The following is a 20,426-nucleotide window of genomic DNA, read 5'->3' on the forward strand; positions in this document are numbered from 1 at the left end:
CCTGGTTGAGAAGCAGTGAAGGAGACAAGAGAACAGCATGCTATTAAAATATCTGACTGCAATGTCCAACACTACCATGATTACTGCATCTTTCTTGGTGCCATGGAGAAGTATAGATTCTAGAAAAAAATGTAGTCAGACTCTGCCCCTTCATCCTCACACATGGCTCATACTCAGTAACCAACATTTCCTCCAAACCACAGTGCAGTGATGCCCACTAGAATATTCCCCATCCAACTCCATCTCAGTAGACCAACTTCTCCTGCTTTCAGATGTTTCTTCTACGACAGTTGCCTTGCCCAGTCTATGCTGTACCTCAACACTCTTTCTTTTCTTTCTAACATCTTATAGCTCTTATTAACTATTTTCCCCATCCTGCCATCATGAGCCAGCTCAGTCAGCAATGTGCCCTTGTGGCCAAGAAGGTCAATGGTCCCTGGGGTGTGTGAGGAAGAGTGTGACCAGCAGGTCAAGGGAGGTTGTTCCTCCCCCTCTGCTCTGCCCTGGTGAGGCCACATCTGGAGTTCTGCATCTCATTCCAGGCTCCCCAGTTTAAGAAGGACAGGGGAACTACTGGAGGGAGTCCAGCGACGGGCCACGAAGGTGCTCAGGGGCCTAGAGCAATTTTCTTATGAGGAAGCACTGAGCTGGGTCTGTTCAGCCTGGAGAAGAGAAGCTGAGAGGGATCTTATCAAGGCTGAAAAATATCTCAGGGGTGGGCATCAAGAGAATGGACCAGACCCCTTTCTGTGGTACCCAGTGATAGGATGAGGGGCAACGGGCACAGACTGAAACACAGGAGGTTCCATCTGAATATGAGGAGAAACTTCTTTACTTTGAGGTGCCAGAGCCTGGACCAGGCTGCCCAGAGTGGGTGTGGAGTCTCCTTCTCTGGAGACATTCAAACCCGCCTGGACACATTCCTGTGTGATCTGCTCTGGTGAACCTGCTTTAGCAGGTGTGTTGGACTAGATGATCTCCAGAGGTCCCTTCCAGCCCAAACCATTCTGTGATTCTGTGTCTGACCACAGACCCTCAAAGGTACTCAGATTCTCCCATATTCCAGAGGACACCTCCTGGCTGCACCTGCACCAGGATAACCATGTGTAGGACAACTAAATATAGTCCTGAGGGTCCTCACCCTACTACCCTGAGAAAGTGTCACTGTACCTTTTGTGCCTCCAGAATACCCCAGCAATGGGGAAAATACCTTTGACCACCCATAGGGGAGCTGCAGAGACCTCAAGAGCTGTGAAGCAGTGTGACAACCCCTAACTAAACACCTAGAAAATCATGTTGGAGTGGGTGAAGGTTCTAAATGCAACACACACCACTGAAGGCAACTGCTGTTACTCAGTTCAAAGTGATTTAAAGAAGTTAGAGCAAAGGCAGCTCTCTAGAGATGTCTTTGCAAAGAGCATGGCTGGCTCCACGTTTCACCGACATGCCAAGAAAGAAAAACACACCTATATCCCCCTGATCCGCACATATTTCTTAGCCATCAGGGTCACGTACAGCTCTGTGCTGGGAAGAAGTGGCTCAGGCTGATCTTCTTACAAAGAGACACCCCTTCCTCTCTCCCCAATTAATCCAAATGCCAGCTCACATCCCTCCTGTCTACCCATGAGACAAATGATGCCACCACAAAAAAAAAAAGAGGTTTTCCCCATTGCCCTCACCCATGCACATTCCTCCTGATCACCCTCTCCATCCAAGTACCACACAGCAGCAAATGCTGCATTTTTATTTTTATTTTTATTTTATTTTTCCCAAGCCTCCCCAGCTGTTACTGCAAGAAGTCCAAGGTTACCTGGCCCACAGGTTGTCTTCTCTGGGTGGGACTTAACGAAGACTCAACTTCCCTCTCGGAAAGCTCCCATCCACGTCTGAACTCGGCACGGAGGCAGGTCCCCTCCACAGACACGCTCAGCCCTTCTGCTGCAATGCTTGGGGAAGCACAAAAGCATCCCCTTTATCCTCACTGCCGGAGAGGTGGGGGGAGAAATTTGCTTTTGTTTCTCGTGAATGACATGCCAGAAAGCTACAGGGCATTAGCCACACAGCTGTCAATAACAGCCAGCCAGGGAGGAGCCAGGACCCAGGGAAAAAGCCATTGTAGCTCAGGGAAAATATATCACACCAGGGCAGCTTAAGGGGGACGAGCCATCTGGAGAGCAAATTGAGGTCCAGGTGGAACGATTCATTTGATAGAGACTCCGTCTCGCTGGAAACCACACTAAAGCCGATAAATAAAATACGGCTTTGTGAGCAAAAAAGATGCCTGGAGCAGGAACGGATTGGGTCAGGGAGGAGCTGCAGTCCCCCTCATTAACGTGTGATAATTAGGTAATTAGGTCCTCGAGGATGATAGGGACAGAAGGGGAGGTTTGCCCTGTGTGGCTTTCTGCAGCCTCCCCTCTAACTTGATCCCAGTTGTTGGCTGAATTTTTAAATACTCAGAGATCAAAGCAGCTCCACGAAGAAACCCTTGTGCTGAAAACTGCCAAACCCTCTCATGCACTGCAGCCAGCCTTCCCTCCCTTGCCCAGCATCACTTCGAACAACTTGTATTATTTCACTATACACAGAAGAGAAATATTAATAATAACTAATCTCTGCACGTTGTTATCCCAGTGAAATCGCTTTTCTGTGGAGCACCACTGCCGCGTTTGCTGGCTGGCTCCTTTCTGCTCCTCTCCCATCGCTGGGGTGCAGGGAACAAGCTGGCATCTTGCTTGCTCCCAGCATTTGCATATGAATCACTGGTAACCTGGAAGGGACTGTGGTTTCCCAGCCTGTGCAATGGGCTGGGAGAGTTGGGGGATTTGTTCTTAGATCCTTCCGCCCTGATAGAGTTGGCACTGCCAGGCTGCACCAACCAGGGGTGCGACCATGTCTGGGCATGGATGGAGCTGGAGATAATTTTTCCTGAAAATATTTTTCCTAATATCCAATCTAAACCTTCCATGGTCACAAGTTGCACCAGGGGAGATTTAGACTGGATATTAGGAAAAAAATCTTCCTTGAAAGGGTTGTGGGGCATTGGAACAGGCTGCCGAGGGCAGTGGTGAGTCACCATTCCTGGAGGGGTTGGACAGATGTGGAGATGAGGTTCTCAGGGACATGGGGCAGTGCCAGGGATGGGTTAACCATTGGACTCGATGATCTTGAGGGTCTTTTCCAACCAAAATGATTCTATGATTCTATAACCGGTCGAGAGTCATCAGGACAAGTGTCAGCACAGCACTGATCCTGCCCTGTGGGGCCCAGCAAAAAGGTCTCCAAAGTGTTGGAAACTCTTCAGCAAGCTTGCAAAGCTGTCACCTCCTCACGACCATAAAGCATGGGGTTACCAAGTTACCAACCTGTTCACAACCAAACCCCAGCTTCAAGCAGTGTGTGCAGCCCCAGAGGTGGGAGGGAAGAGCTACTACGAGTTGTAAACACGCAAAGTGACCACAATGAGAAGGCTTTGCAGGGTGCAGCTGTCCCTGTGCCCACGCCAAGCCTCCCATTGAGAAGACTTCTTCAGCTAGACTGCACTTGGCCCTGAATCTCCCCATGTGATGCCACCATGCCTCAAAGTGGCTGTCGCTGTGCTACAACCCATGCTTGTGGCCTTTTTGCTTGAAACAGGGGACATTAAATATGCCAGAGAGCTGCAGGACATGAGGGTGTTTGAAAGGTGTTGTCTGCTAGGGAGAACAAAGGAAGGACACCTTATGCAGGGGCAGGAGCTCAACATCTCCTTCGACCCCAGTGCCCTGGGTTGTAGAGTCAGACAATTATTTGGTTTGGAAGAGACTTTCAAAGCTCGTCCGATCGAACCCCCTGCTGTGAGCAGGGACATCTTCACCCAGATCAGGTTGCTCAGAGCCCCGTCCAGCCTGGCCTGGGATGTCTCCAGGGATGGGGCATCCACCACCTCTCTGGCCAACCTGGGACAGGCTCTTACCACCCTCATCATAAAACATTTCTTCCTTGTGTCTAGCCTGGATCTCCCCTCTTTTAGTTTAAAACCATCACCCCTTTCCCTATTATAGGGTAGATACGCACGCCAGAAGCAGTGATCTTACAGTGGATTAGGACTCTAAAATCCCTTCTTAACGTTAAAAATGCTCAGCCGCTGTCACATGGCCCACAGAAGACATTAGGCACAAAGCCACAAGCATGAAAAAGATGCGAAAGGGAAATAAAATCTATAGGACCAAGAACTCCAGGCATCTGTTGGGGAAAGCCCTGTATGAATGTAGGACCAAAGCTTCCTGAAGGAGGAGCAGAGTATGCATGTCAGGAGGAGAAAGAAATAGGAAGGAGAAAGGACACAGCTGAGCTGAAGAGAGAAGAGAATAGAGTGGAAAAGACAAGAGGAAAGGTAGGAGAGAGTTTTAAATAAATCAGGAAGTTTTGGATAAATTCAGTAAGAAATTTTTTACAATTAACAAAAACACTGGCCCAGGTTGCCCAGAGCGGTGGTGGATGCCCCATCCCTGGAGACATCCCAGGCCAGGCTGGACGGGGCTCTGAGCAACCTGAGCTGGGTGAAGATCACAGAATCACAGAATGTCAGGGGCTGGAAGGGACCTCAAAAGCTCATCCAGTCCAATCCCCCCGCCGGAGCAGGAACACCCAGATGAGGTTACACAGGAAGGTGTCCAGGCGGGTTGGAATGTCTGCAGAGAAGGAGACTCCACAACCTTCCTGGGCAGCCTGGTCCAGGCTCTGGCACCCTCACTGAGAAGTTTCTTCTCAAATTTAAGTGGAACCTCTTGTGTTCCAGCTAGAACCCTTTACCCCTTGTCCTATCATTGGTTGTCACCGAGAAGAGCCTGGCTCCATCCTCGTGACACCCACCCTTTATATATTTATAAACATTGATGAGGTCACCCCTCAGTCTCCTCTTCTCCAGCTCCAGAGCCCCAGCTCCCTCAGCCTTTCCTCACACGGGAGATGCTCCACTCCCTTCAGCATCTTCGTTGCCCTGTGCTGGACTCTCTCCAGCAGTTCCCTGTCCTTCTGGAACTGAGGGGCCCAGAACTGGACACAAGATTCCAGATGCAGTCTCACCAGGGCAGAGTAGAGGGGGAGGAGAACCTCTCTCTACCTGCTAATCACCCCCCTTCTAATACACCCCAGGATGCCCCTGGCCTTCTTGAGGGGGTGTCTTTGTAAGAAGATCACCCCCTTCAAAATATTCTATGATTCTAGGTAACGGAAACCACAGTGAGATATCTAGAGGGAGGTGGTCACTAGGACTTGACAATGCTTTGCTCTCTACCTCCCCACCACATGCCTGAGAGAAGGAAACACTTCCTATCCATGACAGCTGTCTATGCATTCCTGGCACCACCATCTATGGCTCCACCTTGCCATGGAGAGAGTCAGGACACTCTCTTTGCACCCTCAGACACTTATCAGAAGTCAAGGGCAGTCACCAGTATCCAGGAGAAGAGAGTGGAGGAGGAAAGCCAAGTAGATGAAGAAGAGCAGAGAAGTAACTGGAACAAAAATAGGGTCCAGAAGGATGAGAGGGAGAAAAATAAGAGCTTTAAAAGGGAAAACAAAACAAAAAGAACAAAACCAAAAAACAAACAAACAAAAACCCCCAAAAAACAAAAAACAAACAAACAAACAAAAACCACCAAAAACCACTTGGTTTCCTATTTCACATGTAGTGAATACTCACCTTGAGCTTGAAACCTGGTCAGGAGCTTCAACCAAGAAAAGGTTGCTTGCACCAAGAGCCCAGGAGGAGGTGGGGAACCAACCTTCAGCCTCATGTCGCTGCTGCTGTGCACATTATGGCTATGCTTCAGGATGAGATTGAACTTTGCAAGCTTCTAGCCACTGCATCATATCAAGGCTTTAGTGGAGACATAAGAGATCCTTCTTATGGCAGATAAGTGTGTAGGCCTAGGGCATCATCACATCAGCATCACCTCCCAGACCCCCAGACTACAACTCTATTGGCAAATTTAAAGGGTTGGAAAAGTTCCCAGATGTTACAAGAACTATCCCAGCTGTACCACTAAGCTCTTACAAATCAGGGCAGTTTTAGAGAGGAAGAAAAAGAGTTAAATAGCACAATGTTGGCTGTCCCAAGACATTTGGGCTTAGAGCCAGCAACCAATCCACAGTTCTTTTATTTGAATAACAGACACAGCCTACACAACTCTCATTTCTCTCCTTTCAACTTTACAGTATCTTTCCCTAGGGTACAGCAATGACAGCCCCTGGGTTAGAGGTTATTCAATACTGTAGATATCAGGAGCTCTACCCTTTCCCCTAGGGCAATTTTAGATTTAACACTAAAATGGTATCCCTAGAGCCGGTCAAATTCATGACACGGTACTGACTACCCATCACCAACCAGTGAGAAAGTGTTGTATTTATTGTAATCCCTTTCAACTATCAGTTAAATGCAGCCATTCAGGGACTGGAAAAAACAGCTGCTTAACAAAGAACAATCCCACACTGACCCAGACAAGATCCTCTCCTCACCCAAAGCACCCTCTGTCTGCAGCTGGGAGCAGATCGTCGGGTAAAGAATAAAAAGATAGAGCATGCATGAGCAAACCTTTCCCTTAATGTACATGGTTAGCGAGGAACAGCTCAGGGACATCCCAAGCTGGATCTCGCACCCAGACTCCTGTGTTTAATAAGTGCTAGTGAACGCACGAGCCATTTATTCCTCTTTGAACTTGCTTATGTTTTTTTACCATCACAGCATCCCGGGGCAATGACTTGCATAGTGTGCATTAAAAATAAATTGCTTCCCGTTTGGTTTAAAACTGCTGCCTGATCAGTTCTACAGGTGCATCATTCTCCCCATGTGGCCACAAACACTGAAAAATTATTCGACAGTTACTGTTCAAGACTCAGGTCTGCAGGGTCATCTCTTCTCCACATGACAGCTACTGTCTTATAAAACCTGGATGGGAGAGAACCATAGAATCATAGGATAGTTTGGGTTGGAAGGGACCTTCCAAGCTCATCCGGTGCCACCCCTGCCATGAGCAGGGACATCTGCACCAGCTCACATTGCTCAGAGCCCCGTCCAGCCTGGCCTGGGATGTCTCCAGGGATGGTTCATCCACCACCTCTCTGGCCAACCTGGGACAGGTTCTCACCACCTTCAGGGTCAACAACTTCTTCCTCATGTCTGGCCTTCAGCTCCCCTCCTTTAGCTTCAAACCATCACCCCTTGTCCTATCACAACAGGCCCTGCTCAAAAGTCTGTCCTCATCTTTCTTCTCAGTCTCTTTTAAGTCCGGAAAGGCCGCAATGAGGTCTCCCCAGAGCCTTCTCTTCTCCAGGCTGAACACCCCAACTCTCTCAGCCTGTCCTCCCAGCAGAGGTGATCATTTTTCATAAATCCCTCTATCTCCAGCCTGTATTGATAGCGGGGGTTGCCCCAACCCAGGTACAGGACCTTCCACTTGGCCCTTTTCAACCTCATGGGCCCACTTCTTGAGCTTCTCCAGGTCCCTCTGGATGGCACCTTGTCCCTCAGGTGCATCAACCACACCAATCAGCTTGGTGTCATCAAGAGGTGATTCAACATTATTTTACTGATCTCAAGAAGGATAGATCTCCAGACCTTCCTCCCATCATAGCTTTAGCTCCCTCATGAAGTATGAAAAAGCAGAAACATAGGTTGATGATCAAGGCATCATCATTATGCAAGACAATCCCAGAACACACCACAATGTCACAGACTGACAGTTTATTTCACAGAGCATCTCAAAGTTTATTTTGGTCTAGGTCTATTTTAATCAAAAAAGTATCATCCTTTAAAAAAAAAAAAAAGTAGCAAATATTCAGGACCATAATGGTAACAGTCAGTGCATTACACATAAAGTTTGGGTCTCATCATAAAAAAAAAAGAAAGAAAAAAGTGAATTGTGAAAACAACTCCTCATTGGATTGCTTTTAACACTTCCAAGCTTTTAAGCACTTGACTTTTCAATAAAGTAATCTCCAAGGATATAAATAGAACATGCAGGTGATTATCAACTGATGCTGAAATTTAAACATCTCTCACTTGGCAATGACAATTCACCGGGAATGTTTCAATACAGCACCACATTAAAGGGAGAAGCAACTTTGTTCCACCAAAATCTTGCAATTCTGCAGAAAAAAACCCCACACTGTGTTTCACAGACTTGAGAGAGTACCATATAGAAGGACAGTGTTTGGGGAAGGTAAGAGGGAGCATGGACCAGGGTCTTGTTCCACTTACATTCATAAAAATCCAGGCTAGATGCAAACAAACTTAAATCTTGATTTGCACAGCTTAGGAGGTACTTAGAGTATCACAACTCACATTTTTGTTATTAATAGGGTATTTTTCTGTTACCTAAGTTGGCCAGTTCTGCCCCCAATTCTTACACACTAAGCCCAAGACTTTTGGGTTTCAAAATGTTACTGGAGTACAGCTTAAAAAAAAAAAAAAAAAAAAGAGTGGTTCAGTGCTGCCAAAACAAGAACAAACTGCTCGAGGCTGTTTTTTAATCATTGCTTGGTTTTGGTCTTTCCAAGCCTGCTTTGTATGTTGAACGTGATGCACATCAGCATCCCCCAGACCACCTTCTCCTCTGCAAGGTGACTTCTCTCAGCCGCTCATGGGGTCTGCAGCCCAGTTTGTCCAGCACCTGAAGACTCAGCCTCAACTCCCATTCCCTCCACAGGAAATAACTTTGATGGTCTCATCAATTTCAATGCAGCGCACACTTCATAGGAAGCCGGTGCTCAATGGGATTTCTGACGTTGCGCGTTGTGTTGGCCATGATCCAGAAAGAAAGGGAGCAACCCAACACCAGAAGGCCACAAGGATAGAGCCAAGATGCATTCACTAGCTCCGGCAGCCTTCCGGCTGGCTGCAGCTGCCTTGGGAACCGGCTCTGTGTGAACAGCAAAGTGACCCAAAAACCATCTCCTCTCCACAAGGCCTTGAAGGTCAAGAGCAGAGACCTGAGACCACCCTGGGGCTGACTGTGAGCTGTTTTAGGGAGCGAATAAAATGCAATTGTCATCTACTTGGTTTATGAGTTGGGGTTTTTTTGTTTGTTTAGTCGGGGTTTTTTGTTTGTTTTTCTTTTAACCTCTGGTCTAGGATTTTGGTTTAAAGCTTTTTGCATTGGAAACGTGCTGATGAGAGCTCTTGCCTTCATGAGCCTGTCAGCTGCAAGACTATCACTCCTTTGGAGGACGTGAACATACAGCTTTTAAAGGTTCTGCTGTTAAAGCAAGGAGGAAAGGTCTCCCTGAAATAATAAATTACACTCTGGGGCTGCTTCACCTTCTAAACTGTTTACAACTCTTTCATCCATGAGCATCTCAGTGGGGGAAGCGCATCCTGCACCCACCTCCTGCTTTTCCTACATGGGTGTAAGGATGGGGAAGCAAAGGAGCAACTGCGAACGCCACATGGAGTGGCAGGCACTTTAGCCAGATCTGAGTGGCGATGGGTGCTCATGGCATTGCTTTTTTTGCAAGCCATCTGGGCTCCCAACAGAGCCCAACTCAGTGAGAATACACAAAGAAAGAAAGAAAGAAAGAAAAACGGGGAGGGAGGAGGAATCAAAAGTCAAAGCATTGCTGCCAGCAGAGGCCAATCTAGAGCCAACGCTCAGGATTTGCCTTCAAGACTGCAGCAGGACATTTCAAGAAGGCCATTCCCCTGTGAGCATTCAGGCTTTGGGGAAAGAGGACAGGACAGAGTAGCTACCTACAGCTACTACAGGTCTACACCTTCCTCACAAGGGGAGGAGGAGGTTTCAGGCACCAATCTCTTTCTAGTGACCAATGACAGAACCCGAGGGAATGGCAGGAAGATGCGCCAGGGGAGGTTCAGGTTGGACATGAGGAAAAGGTTCTTCACCCAGAGGGTGCTGGACATGGGAACAGGCTCCCCAGGGAGGTGTCACGGCCCCAACCTGACAGTGTTCAAGAAGAGACTGGACAACGTCCTCAGACACACGGTGTGAACTGTGAGGTTGTCCTGTGCAGGGGCAGGAGTTGGACTTGATGATCCTTGTGGGTTTCTTCCAACTCAGGACATTCTGTGATTCTATGAGGATGGGACACGGAGAAGGTGCCCAAGTGACTGAGTGCAGCCCCTTCCCTGGTTCTGAATTTCAGCAGGGAAGAGCGGTGCTATCTCCTCTCCTAGGAAAGCTTCTCTCCTCCAAACAGTCTCTTCTTACATTAGAGCTAAAAACTTCATTGTCCAAGAAAGGGGAGGAAACAAACGAACAAAAAATTATTAAAAAAACCAACACTTCACAAGAACACCACAACATTCAGCTACACAGCCGCTGCACCAAGGGAAGGAGTGGAGCATGGCAAGGGGGAAAAAGGGGAGACACATCCAACGTGTTTTTCCCAAAACATCCCAAGGGTATTCAGGCCATCACATCAAGATTCAAATAACTTCAGCCATAAAGTCAAGGATTTAATGAACACAGTATTTCCACTCATGCCCTGGAAAAGTTACACTCAAAAAAAAAAAGAAAGACACAAAAAAATTCCAATTTTCTACATATTTACAAAAATCAGTCCCCCCACCTCACAACCAGGGAGGCGGAGTAGCCAGTGATGGGGTATGGGAAGGGGTCTCTGCCCAACCAGCAGTTCCTGAAAGGTTCCCATCCCAGAGCGAGCAGGAGAGCACGGCTCTCGTTGCTGGAGCAAACGCGGGGGTGGCCACACGCCGGGGTTGGTTTTGGAACCCCTCAGTTCATCCGCAGCTTGGTGTCCCGGTGATCCGTGGGAGTGACCATCTCGTTGGCGTAGCCGTTCTCAGAGCAGAGGGACAGTTCGTCCGTGGTTTCCACGCCATTGTTGATCTCTGGGGAGGGTAGACAAGGAAGGTGGGAACATTATCATAGTGCTGCAAGTCACAAGAGTCACTATGGATAGGGAAACTGAGGCACTGAGCTGTTCTACCAGATGGGGTCCATCACCCTCAGACACATGGTGTGAACTGTGGAGTTGTCCTACACAGGGTCAGCAGTTGGACTCAATGATCCTTGTGGGTCCCTTCCAACTCAGGACATTCTATGATCCTACAAGGATTTCACCCCAGGCTTAGTAACACTGCACCCATTTAAAACCAGTTCTGACCAGCATCTGCCTCCAAATAGGAGCTCACATCTAAGTTTCAGACTCTGACAATCCTGCCACCATCAGAGGCAAAACTGGACCCTCTACCCCCAATGACACTATCCTATAAACTGATTTAGTCACCTGTGGAAAAAGGGTGCAAAATACGTGAACTTAATCTCTACACAAATTTGCTATTCTGGATAACGGGAGAGGCCTGTAATTTCACTTGGAAAAATGTGCAACCACTAACATTTTTAATTGTAGACATCCACCTTCAGCAAGAACATCCATTTCAGAGGAAAAAAAAATTAATATATATCTCCTACCCTCTAGGAATTTTTTATATCTAGGACATATCCTGGATGCTTCCTGTGCAATCTGCTCCAGTGACCCTGCTTTAGCAGGTGGTTTGGACTAGATGATCTACAGAGGTCCCTTCCAATTGCGATGATCCTGTGATTCTGTGGCATTTTGTGTCTAGAACACATCGAGGAGGGTTAATTGGGTTAATTCTGCTGTCACCAACTGCCTTCCCTCTCTGGGTTCCCTGGATTTACACCCAATTTTCACCACCTCTGGAGGGCAGAATCAGGCCTGCATTTCACACAAGAAGATCTCAGAGGCAAGAGGTGGAGGTCTCCAGCCCCTAAATACAAAGAAAACCCATAACAAGCTTAAGGAGATATTATATTCACGTTCCTTCAAATGTTAGTTTTCCAGCTTAACACACCAACTTTAATTTTTTAAAGCTAAATGTTTCCCTCTTTGTGCCCATTTCTCAGATCTTTCTTAGAGGTGGGGCAAGATGGACACATTGCCAGCATGTTCCATCACAAATAAACGCTGGGAGGAGCACAAGGATATCAGGAACCCCTCAGTCCACAGGGCCATTGAACTCCAGGTCTACCCCAAACTCATCACCACTATTTGTGCTGACCTAACCCATTATTTTAATGGGTTTTACAGCTTTTGGCATACTGTTGACAATTTAGAACGGAGATGATGCAGGATGATAGAAGAATGCTGCATGACATCACTTAAAAAGCTAAATGCAGGATTTCTGTGCAAATCAATGCTCAGACCAGTTTGGGATGGATGAGCCATGACCATATCCCACAGGTGGTTCAGTGCAGCAGGATCAGTCCAGCCACCCTGTCCCACCAACAGAAGATGGCACCTATATTAGGACTACCTCTTCTGTCAGCAGAGAGCAGGGTGACAGCTGAGGGATGGAGCAAAGGGCTCTGACCGACCAGCCCCATCCATACCTGAGAAGATCAGCTTCTCCTTCATGATCTTGACATCTCGGCTGGAGCGACGGACAGCAGCACTGAGCATGATTTGCTCCGGGTTGTAAGTCCTGATGCTTCCTAGACGCCACCTGCAAGACCAAAGGGGGATATCAGTGGCTGGCCTCCACAGTCATGGGAGCAACCTCAACGCAAGTGGCCACCAACAATGTGGAGACCAATAAGTCTCAGAGACCCTCAAAGCCTTTGCTCCCTTGCACCTACGCAACCCCATGTGGTAGGAGGATGTTCAGAGATTATCATGTTCTCTCTGAGGGTGACAAACATACAAGTAGGTCATCTTTAATCACTTTGAGCATCCTAATTCCTCTAATTTCACCAAAAACTGCCCATAACCCCTATCTATCACATCAACTACTCAACTGCCCTACCCAATAGCCCTAAGAGCTATTTTCACTATTTTGACTCTTAGGGTTGGAAAGATAGAACAGAAGACCAAGCCAAGTAAAGAAACCAAAACCCCTTCCTCACCTTATTAAATGCTCACAGTTGTGGAAGAAGAGACCTCAAGGACCAATTAAGGTCTCAAACCTGACATGCAGCAAAGACACTGTCCCCACAAAGGCAGCTGTCACATATGGTTCCTCCTGAACACGATTTGCTTAAATGCTCTACCCCAAACCCCACACTTTTTAAGCGTTGATGAAACTCAGCATTCACCCCAAAGTTTCCACCACATGAATAATATGAGGCTGATGAGAACTTGGCTTGACTTAAAATTAGCCAGACTTTTATTCTCATTACTGAATGCATGTAAAGAAAGTTACTGATGTTAGTAACAAGCAATGGCAGCATGTTCAAGGGCGATTTTGCTTTTAAAACTGGGTGGGTTTGTTTTTTTTTTTTTTAGCCTGAGAGCACCCCTATAGCAGCCCCTTGGCTACAGAGCTGCTAGAATTTGGAATCAAGGGTGGATCTGCTGCTGCAACAGAGGAAACCAGGGCTTGGTGGGCTCAAACAAAGCAGATCCCATTGCAAAGGGATGCTATTCAGGCCAGGCTCTCATAGTCCACACCTCAGCAACTCATCCTACCTCCTGACCACAGAAGAAGGCTTTAAATTAAATCTCATTATTCCTGCTGGAGCCAGGGAGGTTATAACGCTCTTTGATGGAGAAACAGCAGGGATTTAGGGTGACTTATTGGGTTTCTGATCTTCTGGCACCATCTAGTGGCTCAACCACACAAGAGAAGGCGATTTTTTTTTTTTTAGGGTGACAACCACCTTCTCTTAAATTTCTAACCCCCTCCCCAGCCCCAGCAGAAGAAGATTTGGGAAGCCCCACACATCTCTAATCTGGGTCCACAGCAACAGCCTGACAAAGTAACATCCACAAAAGAGGTTCTGTAATTTTTCCAAGAAAATCTAGCTGGTGGTGATGTCATGGGGTTTCCATCCCCTTCTCAAATCCCAGCACTGACACCTCACCCTCACGCTCTGACCAGGGTATGGATGAAAGGGGTGCTCTGCTACAGAGAGAAGACAGGGTGGGATGGTAACACAACACAGCCCACAGACCCATGGAGAGAAGCAACACAGAGGAGGCACAAGGAGGAAAAGACATTAAAGTATATAAAAAAAACAGGAAATATTTTTCTTCTATTATAATCACCTTATTGCTGTAGACAACTGTAGACTACAACTACCTGAAAGGGGGTTGTAGTATGGAGGGTGTTGGTCTCTTCTCCCAAGTAACAAGCGATAGGACAAGAGGAAATGGCCTCAAGTCACACCAGGGAAGATTTAGATTGGATATTAGGAAAAAATTCTTAACCGAAAAGGCTGTTGGGCATTGGAACAGGCTGCCCAGGGCAGTGGTGGAGTCACCACCCCTGGAGGGGTTTGACAGATGGGCAGATGAGGTTCTCAGGGACATGGGTTAGTGCCAGGGTTGGGCTAATGGTTGAACTCAATCTTGAGGGTCTTTTCCAACCAAAATGATGCTGTGATTCTGTGATCATGTAAGCTGAGCCACTCAGACTTGGAAAACAATCATTTTTAACGTTAGTGTCCCACGCAGGCAGATCCCACTAAGGTCAATGTGGTTGCAAGTGCAATGGATCTCACAGCACCAGATTCTCCTTAATCGATAATCAGGTCCAAAACATACTGCTATGATGAGTCTTTTCTTTGCTCACAACATCAGAATTTTCAGCATCAGGCTGGGCTGCGCAGCCAAAAGGCACAATGATCTCTTGCCCATAGGTCTTAGACATCGCATGGAGAGTTTTGGACCATTTTGGGGCACAGCCCAGCCTCAGAGGGATGCAGGGACCAAGGGCTTTTCTCCTCCTTCTAAGAGGAACGAGCACTGCTCTGCTTTCTATCTCCCATGGTGGTTAAATATGGATGAGGTGCCAATGATTCCTCTCACAGGGTTGCATTGCTCTGATTGAACAAGCTAGGAAAGGTTAACCCCATTTTTCAAGGGTACTTTGAAATACCCTCTTAGAAGAGCCACCAGTACATTTAATCACTATGCAAATTGAACCAACGCCACATGAACTACTTTCTGCTGTGCTTGGTAGCTTTTGGGTCTCCAGAAAGCTTGTTTAATAGAAAAACAGCACCTCTCCTACCCCCTTGGACTCTGTTGTAATCGGCCACGTTTAGGACAGCAGCGTGCAAAAAGGTCAGACAGACAGCAGGTAGGTCTCGTTCTGGGAGGTTGGCGTCAAAGCGGACCAGACGGACACGGGGTAGGAACAGACTAAAAAATACTGGGACAACAACACAGAGACAGCATAGACCGTGTTAGGGCCACGACCGGACCCTTGGGTTGGAGGGGGAGATGCTAAATGATAGGGAAAGGAGATGGGTAGGGTTGGGGAGAAAAGGGGGTTGATCAGTACTGGGTGATAAGATGGTGCGAGCAAAGAGCCAAGCCAGCCGCAACCGTGGTCCCCATCCTGCGACCGCTCTGGTCTACAGCCTATCCAACTCCTCAAGGCCTGTCTTCTCCTTACCCACAAGCAAAGGGAAGGTGAGAAGAGGAAAACACCCAACCTCCATGCACCCATAGAAGGGCTCAGCCCAGCCCCAAAGCCATTTTTGGGGAGATGCCATGAGGACGTAACGCTGCAAGTCCAAGGTACCTCGTGGAGCAGGTGGCCAACCCCAACCCCAAGGTAGTGGGTGGGCAGAGGGAAAGGGGCAGATAAGCATGGGTAGGGAGTAGCCAAATCCTCAGAAATATTACACAACCCCATGGCACACAGCAGAAGGAACGGAGAAGGTAACACGTGAAGAGTTGGGTCCGAGTACGGACACAGTGGAGGCTTTACTGCAGAAAAGCGACAGCGGTTCCCTCCAAGGGGGTGAGAATGACTGGTGAGGAAACAGCCAAATACAAGGAGAAATCTGGGTTTCCAATTGATGGCACTTCAAAATCCAGCATCCCAGGCTCATCTCACTCCTGGGTGCAATGCCGTTTATTTTCACACTGCCTTGCCAGTTTCACAGTGGTGTAACTGGGAAAAGACTCCTGAAAGATCCCAAGCTCTGAGTGCAGCAATTGATGAGCCAAATCTTTCTATTTATTAGCTTTATTAATTCATTCCCAGGGCTAGAGAAGTGATACTTTATATAATTAAACGAGTTACATTATTTTCTTTAGAATTGGCCAATTTAGAAGAGGTTGGTCTCAAAAAACCCCAGTAAATACAGGATGGAGTGGGATGTTTTGCAGTGGGATTATTTCCATGGAGAAAGCATTACATCCACTGGGAATTTCCCAATTACAACACACTGCAGACGTCAGAATAGGGCTGTTTTAAAAGGCAGCAGCTTAGACCGTTGCAACAGAAGGTCAGATTGCCTTCAAAACATCTACCAGCCTCAGCTTCAGGCTCCTGTGGTGCTCATCACCATGGACCATGCAACGTTCACACCCTTATGGTCCCCCTGTGAAGCCAGATATTTGAAAGCATCGTGAAAAGCTGTGTCCTGCCCTGTCCATCTGCAGTGAAGCCAAAACACAGAGAGGGAGAAAGAAAGAAAGAAAGGAAGGAAGGTTGAATGAAAAAAAAAAAGGAGAAAGAGGAGGAAAGCACCAGAATTACCTGATCATGTGATAGCTGTGAGATGCCAGAATGCAGCAGAGAGAGAAAGAGGAGGAACATGCACAACAGTCAGAGCAGTAAGAAAATAAACAAGGCAAAGAGGCAAAATAAAAAAAAAGATCAGTTAGAAGTCATCACAGTTGGTATTTCCCCTCCGGAGGGGCTGCCACGATCCTGTCACAGGGGCTGAAGCAGAACAGCAGGAGCCATCCCCACCTGTGGCTACGGAGGAGACACAAGCCATGCATAGGAGACAGGACGAGAACATCGAAGCAGTGGCTCTTTTTCCACCCGTCCCCCCTCATCCTTGCATGAAGGAAGCGGCTCTGTTTTGCCCCCCAAAAAAGGACTTTGGAAAAGGAAAAAAAAAAAAAAAAAAAAGGAGAGAAAAGAAAACAAAAAAAAACCAACCACAACACGACACGGAAGGCCAAATGCCAAGCCCCATTTCCCAGAGCTGAATCACATCAGCAGGTAGTTGTCAGACAATTCTGCCACATTTTGCTTCTGACATGACCTCAGTGATGCTACAAATTCTTTCATGTGGTGGAGAAACTGGAATGGCAGGGAAATGGCACAAGACTCTTTGAAGAACAAGCCCTTTGCTGCAAAAAGTCCAACTCCTGGTGCCAGGTTTTTCTCCTCCTTCTTTCTACTGACTTTGGGTTGAGTTGTCCCAAGGGAGAGATCCAAAAGACGACATTTGACCCTGCTACTATGGATCCCATGTGGCCAGACGTCTCTGAGCATCTGCCTTTCTCCATCAGGTCCAGAGGCCGGGCAGGCAGCTCAGTACTCCAGGTTGATGGATCTTGAGGAAAGCTGGTGGCAGCTCCCAGCTCTTCTCACCTGCATCACATTTACACTGAGGATGGAAGAGAAGTCCTGCAATAATGCTTTCCTTCCTTACCCTGCTTCCTCTTGCCTTACTCCATCAAACCTCTTCCAAACCAGAAGAAATTCAATCAGTGCAGAGAGGAAGAGTCTGGCTATCACCAAGCCCACGTAGTTTGTGACTTCTCCCTCTCTCCAAGCAAACATCATTTCACTCTGCTTTGGGACCTAGAATTCCCATTTAATAGGTTGAATCAGTTTAATTTTTTTCAGCTGTGGTCTCCTGAGTCTGATTCAGAAAAGCCATCTAAACCTGACTTTGGGAGGTGATGCAAAAGACTGTAAACATCTCATCAACCTGGCCTTCAAATTCTGCTCTTCAAAGAGGTCAGTCCCTGCCCCCTCCGTGCATTTCTCTATCTGACAGAGAAATACAGGGTCTAAAGAGCAGAGATATTTCTTATTAAACCAACTGACAAATTTGATGGAGTGGAGGAAGCTTCCAGACAACGCAGCCCTTCTGGAGAAAAGGCTTAATTGGCCACAATTCAGATCACAAGACTTCTTCAAAAAAATGTTAATCTTGTCTTGGTCAGTGGTTTCATTAACTGTCAGGAAATTTAATCTGAGAGGAGAGTTTTGAATCTACTGCTCACTCCATTATCCCACGTTGGGACTGGGGACCCGCTGGGCACAGGGACTGTGCAAGTCATTAATTTAGACACAATTATAAACAGACGAAACATCTGGTCTACAGTCAAATCCATAGCAGGTGCTGGCAGGAGCAGTAGCCCATTGTAATATGGGAAAAATATCCAGATAGTTAAGCACCCAGGGGAAGGAAAGAGATCACTGCAAGTAGATGATCTGGGATAACATGACAGCAAAATCACTGGCTTACGAGGCTGAAGCAAATTAAATTGCTGCTCATAACACAAAGGCATTTCAGATACAAGAAGGAAGGAAAGTGCCGGTCCCTGGATGTCTTGAAGACAGTTGTTTGTGCATGCTGAAGCAGATGAGATGATAGAGCCAGGGGAAGAGGGGATGGATTTTCAGAATGACACATTTTCCCAGGAGAAAGATGCTGCTTCTCGCTGGAGGGACCACAGCTCTCTCTGAGCTCACTTTTTTTTTCCCCCCCCCAGAAGTGGTTATTACACTGTCACCACTGACAGCTAAAATGCCTCTTACGAGGAAAGGCACATCATGGAGAAAACACCATGGTTTCCTCCAGTATAATCAAGAGGAGGGGTAGCTTGGCCAGCTCTGTCATTAGGAAGCTGATTTCCATCTTCCTGATTTACCAGTGTCTTAACTTGTTCTGCTCCCAGGTTTTATGCTCCACATTTGTTTTCAGGGATCCTGCCATGTCTTCATGAAATCCTTGCTCTGCCTTTTCTTTGGAAAATGGAGAGACTTTCTCTGTGCATCAAACTAAGCAACTGATTTGATTTGCTAAATCATAATATTTCTATTTCTTCAGCCAAATGGGAACGAGCTGATATAAGAGAACTCTAACATGTTCTTTTTGAAGACTACAATGATGGAATCTCAAAACATCTCTTTTTCTTTTAAGGCATTTTATTCTCCTTCTCAACATCCACTTTCCCAAAGCATTTACAGTTTCTCTCGCACATGCATTTATGAACAGAGCAAGGCGTCTATCGCCACTATTTTGGGAACTCATTTCATCTTAAAAAGCAGAAACCGCATCCAATTCCATGCCACATCTCAGAAGTGGAATTATTGTTTGCAGTCTTTGTAGGGTTTTTTAATAAATGGTTTCCCTGCTATTGTGATCCAAGCACCGAAGGAGCACAGTGCTCACCTCTCCCATCTCCAACCCCACGCTCTGAACAAAAACACACGCCGCAAATGTAGGAGAGTCAAGCTGTCACAATGCTACTTACTTCTGGAATATAAAAACTCCTACAATTACGATAAAAGAAATGAGATCAGATGTGATCCAGATTAGGTGGTACTCGTCTGGAGGCTGGAAGACAAAAAAAAAAAAAAAAAAAAAAGAACAGAAGTACATCTTAAACCTTTTGGGTACAACCATGTTGCTGAAGCTATCACCAGGGGAGAAAGAAAAGCATAGAGCTGCAGGGGTCACACACAAATCACAACATTTATGACATTTCTAATCTAGCCTGTCACCCAAAATGACATTATCAGGAAATAAAAAACACACACCCACCACACACAACCAAAACTGCAAACAAGAACAATTTTAAACTCTCCCTCCTTTTGTGCGCTGATATTTTCTCAGAGCTCTGTGGGCTGGAAGTCTCTTATCTCAGCTGTAACTTGAGGTGAGGGGAAGATGCTGTTTGGAAATCTAGGTCTGTGGGAAAACATAGAAATACGTACACATTGCACATGAGACATGCAGAGTCCATTTTGAGTGCTAGTAGTGGCTGTTTTAAGTGTATACTTCTCAATTTTTGTCCTTTAAGGCACTGGTAGATCTGGTTCTAGTTGCCAGACTAATTGGCTGTGGTCATCACACCAGCTAAATCCACCATCCAAACCCACCACTACTTCACATTGATTTTTTTGATTCCCAGGAAAAAGCAGCACTAGTAAAGACCAAAAAGTGCTAATAATAATCGACTCCTGATGATGCTTGGCAGCATCAGCCACCAGTGATGCTAACGGATTTCTCTTATCCCAAACCTGGACCGGTCCCAACCAGGAAAAAAGTTGTTGATTTCATACTAGACACATCCACCACAACCATCATTAATACAAACAAATAATATTTCATTAGAGAAATAGAATATATAATGCACAAAGGTGAGTTCAATACAATGATAGAGTGACATGGATAAAATCAGTTGGGAACCATCAACTTTGCTCCGTCTCCCAGCAGAGAATAACCTGGTTTTCTGCTCAGCGACTCCTTGTGCATCTCAATTTCTCTTGTGAAAGTGCACCACAGAATTAGCAGGGCAATGCTTTAATTAGGCAGTGCTACTGATGGAGATTAAATCCTCGTATTTTCCAGCTTAATTACAGAAGGGTGACATTTAGTGTTACATTTGCTGCATCTATTAAGACCAACAAACAAAATTGATGTTTCCCATTTTCTTGGCAGAAGGGTGTC

The 20,426-nt window shown here is 46.6% G+C and overlaps 1 protein-coding gene across 2 annotated transcripts in view; it reads right to left on the reverse strand.

Annotated features, from left to right (window-relative positions):
• Positions 1 to 10,309: 10,309 nt before the first annotated feature.
• GDPD5 (glycerophosphodiester phosphodiesterase domain containing 5) overlaps positions 10,310 to 20,426 on the reverse strand; it is a 186,369-nt gene continuing 176,252 nt past the window's right edge. For both annotated transcript variants that reach the window (XM_065647830.1, XM_065647839.1), the window contains exons 14-16: positions 19,228 to 19,310; positions 12,378 to 12,490; positions 10,310 to 10,852 (exon numbers count right to left, since the gene is read on the reverse strand). In XM_065647830.1, the coding sequence (XP_065503902.1) occupies positions 10,737 to 10,852; positions 12,378 to 12,490; positions 19,228 to 19,310 (312 nt within the window). In that variant the 3' untranslated portion in view covers positions 10,310 to 10,736. The remainder of the gene's footprint in view (positions 10,853 to 12,377; positions 12,491 to 19,227; positions 19,311 to 20,426) is intronic.

Source organism: Caloenas nicobarica, chromosome 1, assembly GCF_036013445.1.
Source record: "Caloenas nicobarica isolate bCalNic1 chromosome 1, bCalNic1.hap1, whole genome shotgun sequence".
NCBI classification, from domain to species: Eukaryota; Metazoa; Chordata; class Aves; order Columbiformes; family Columbidae; genus Caloenas; species Caloenas nicobarica.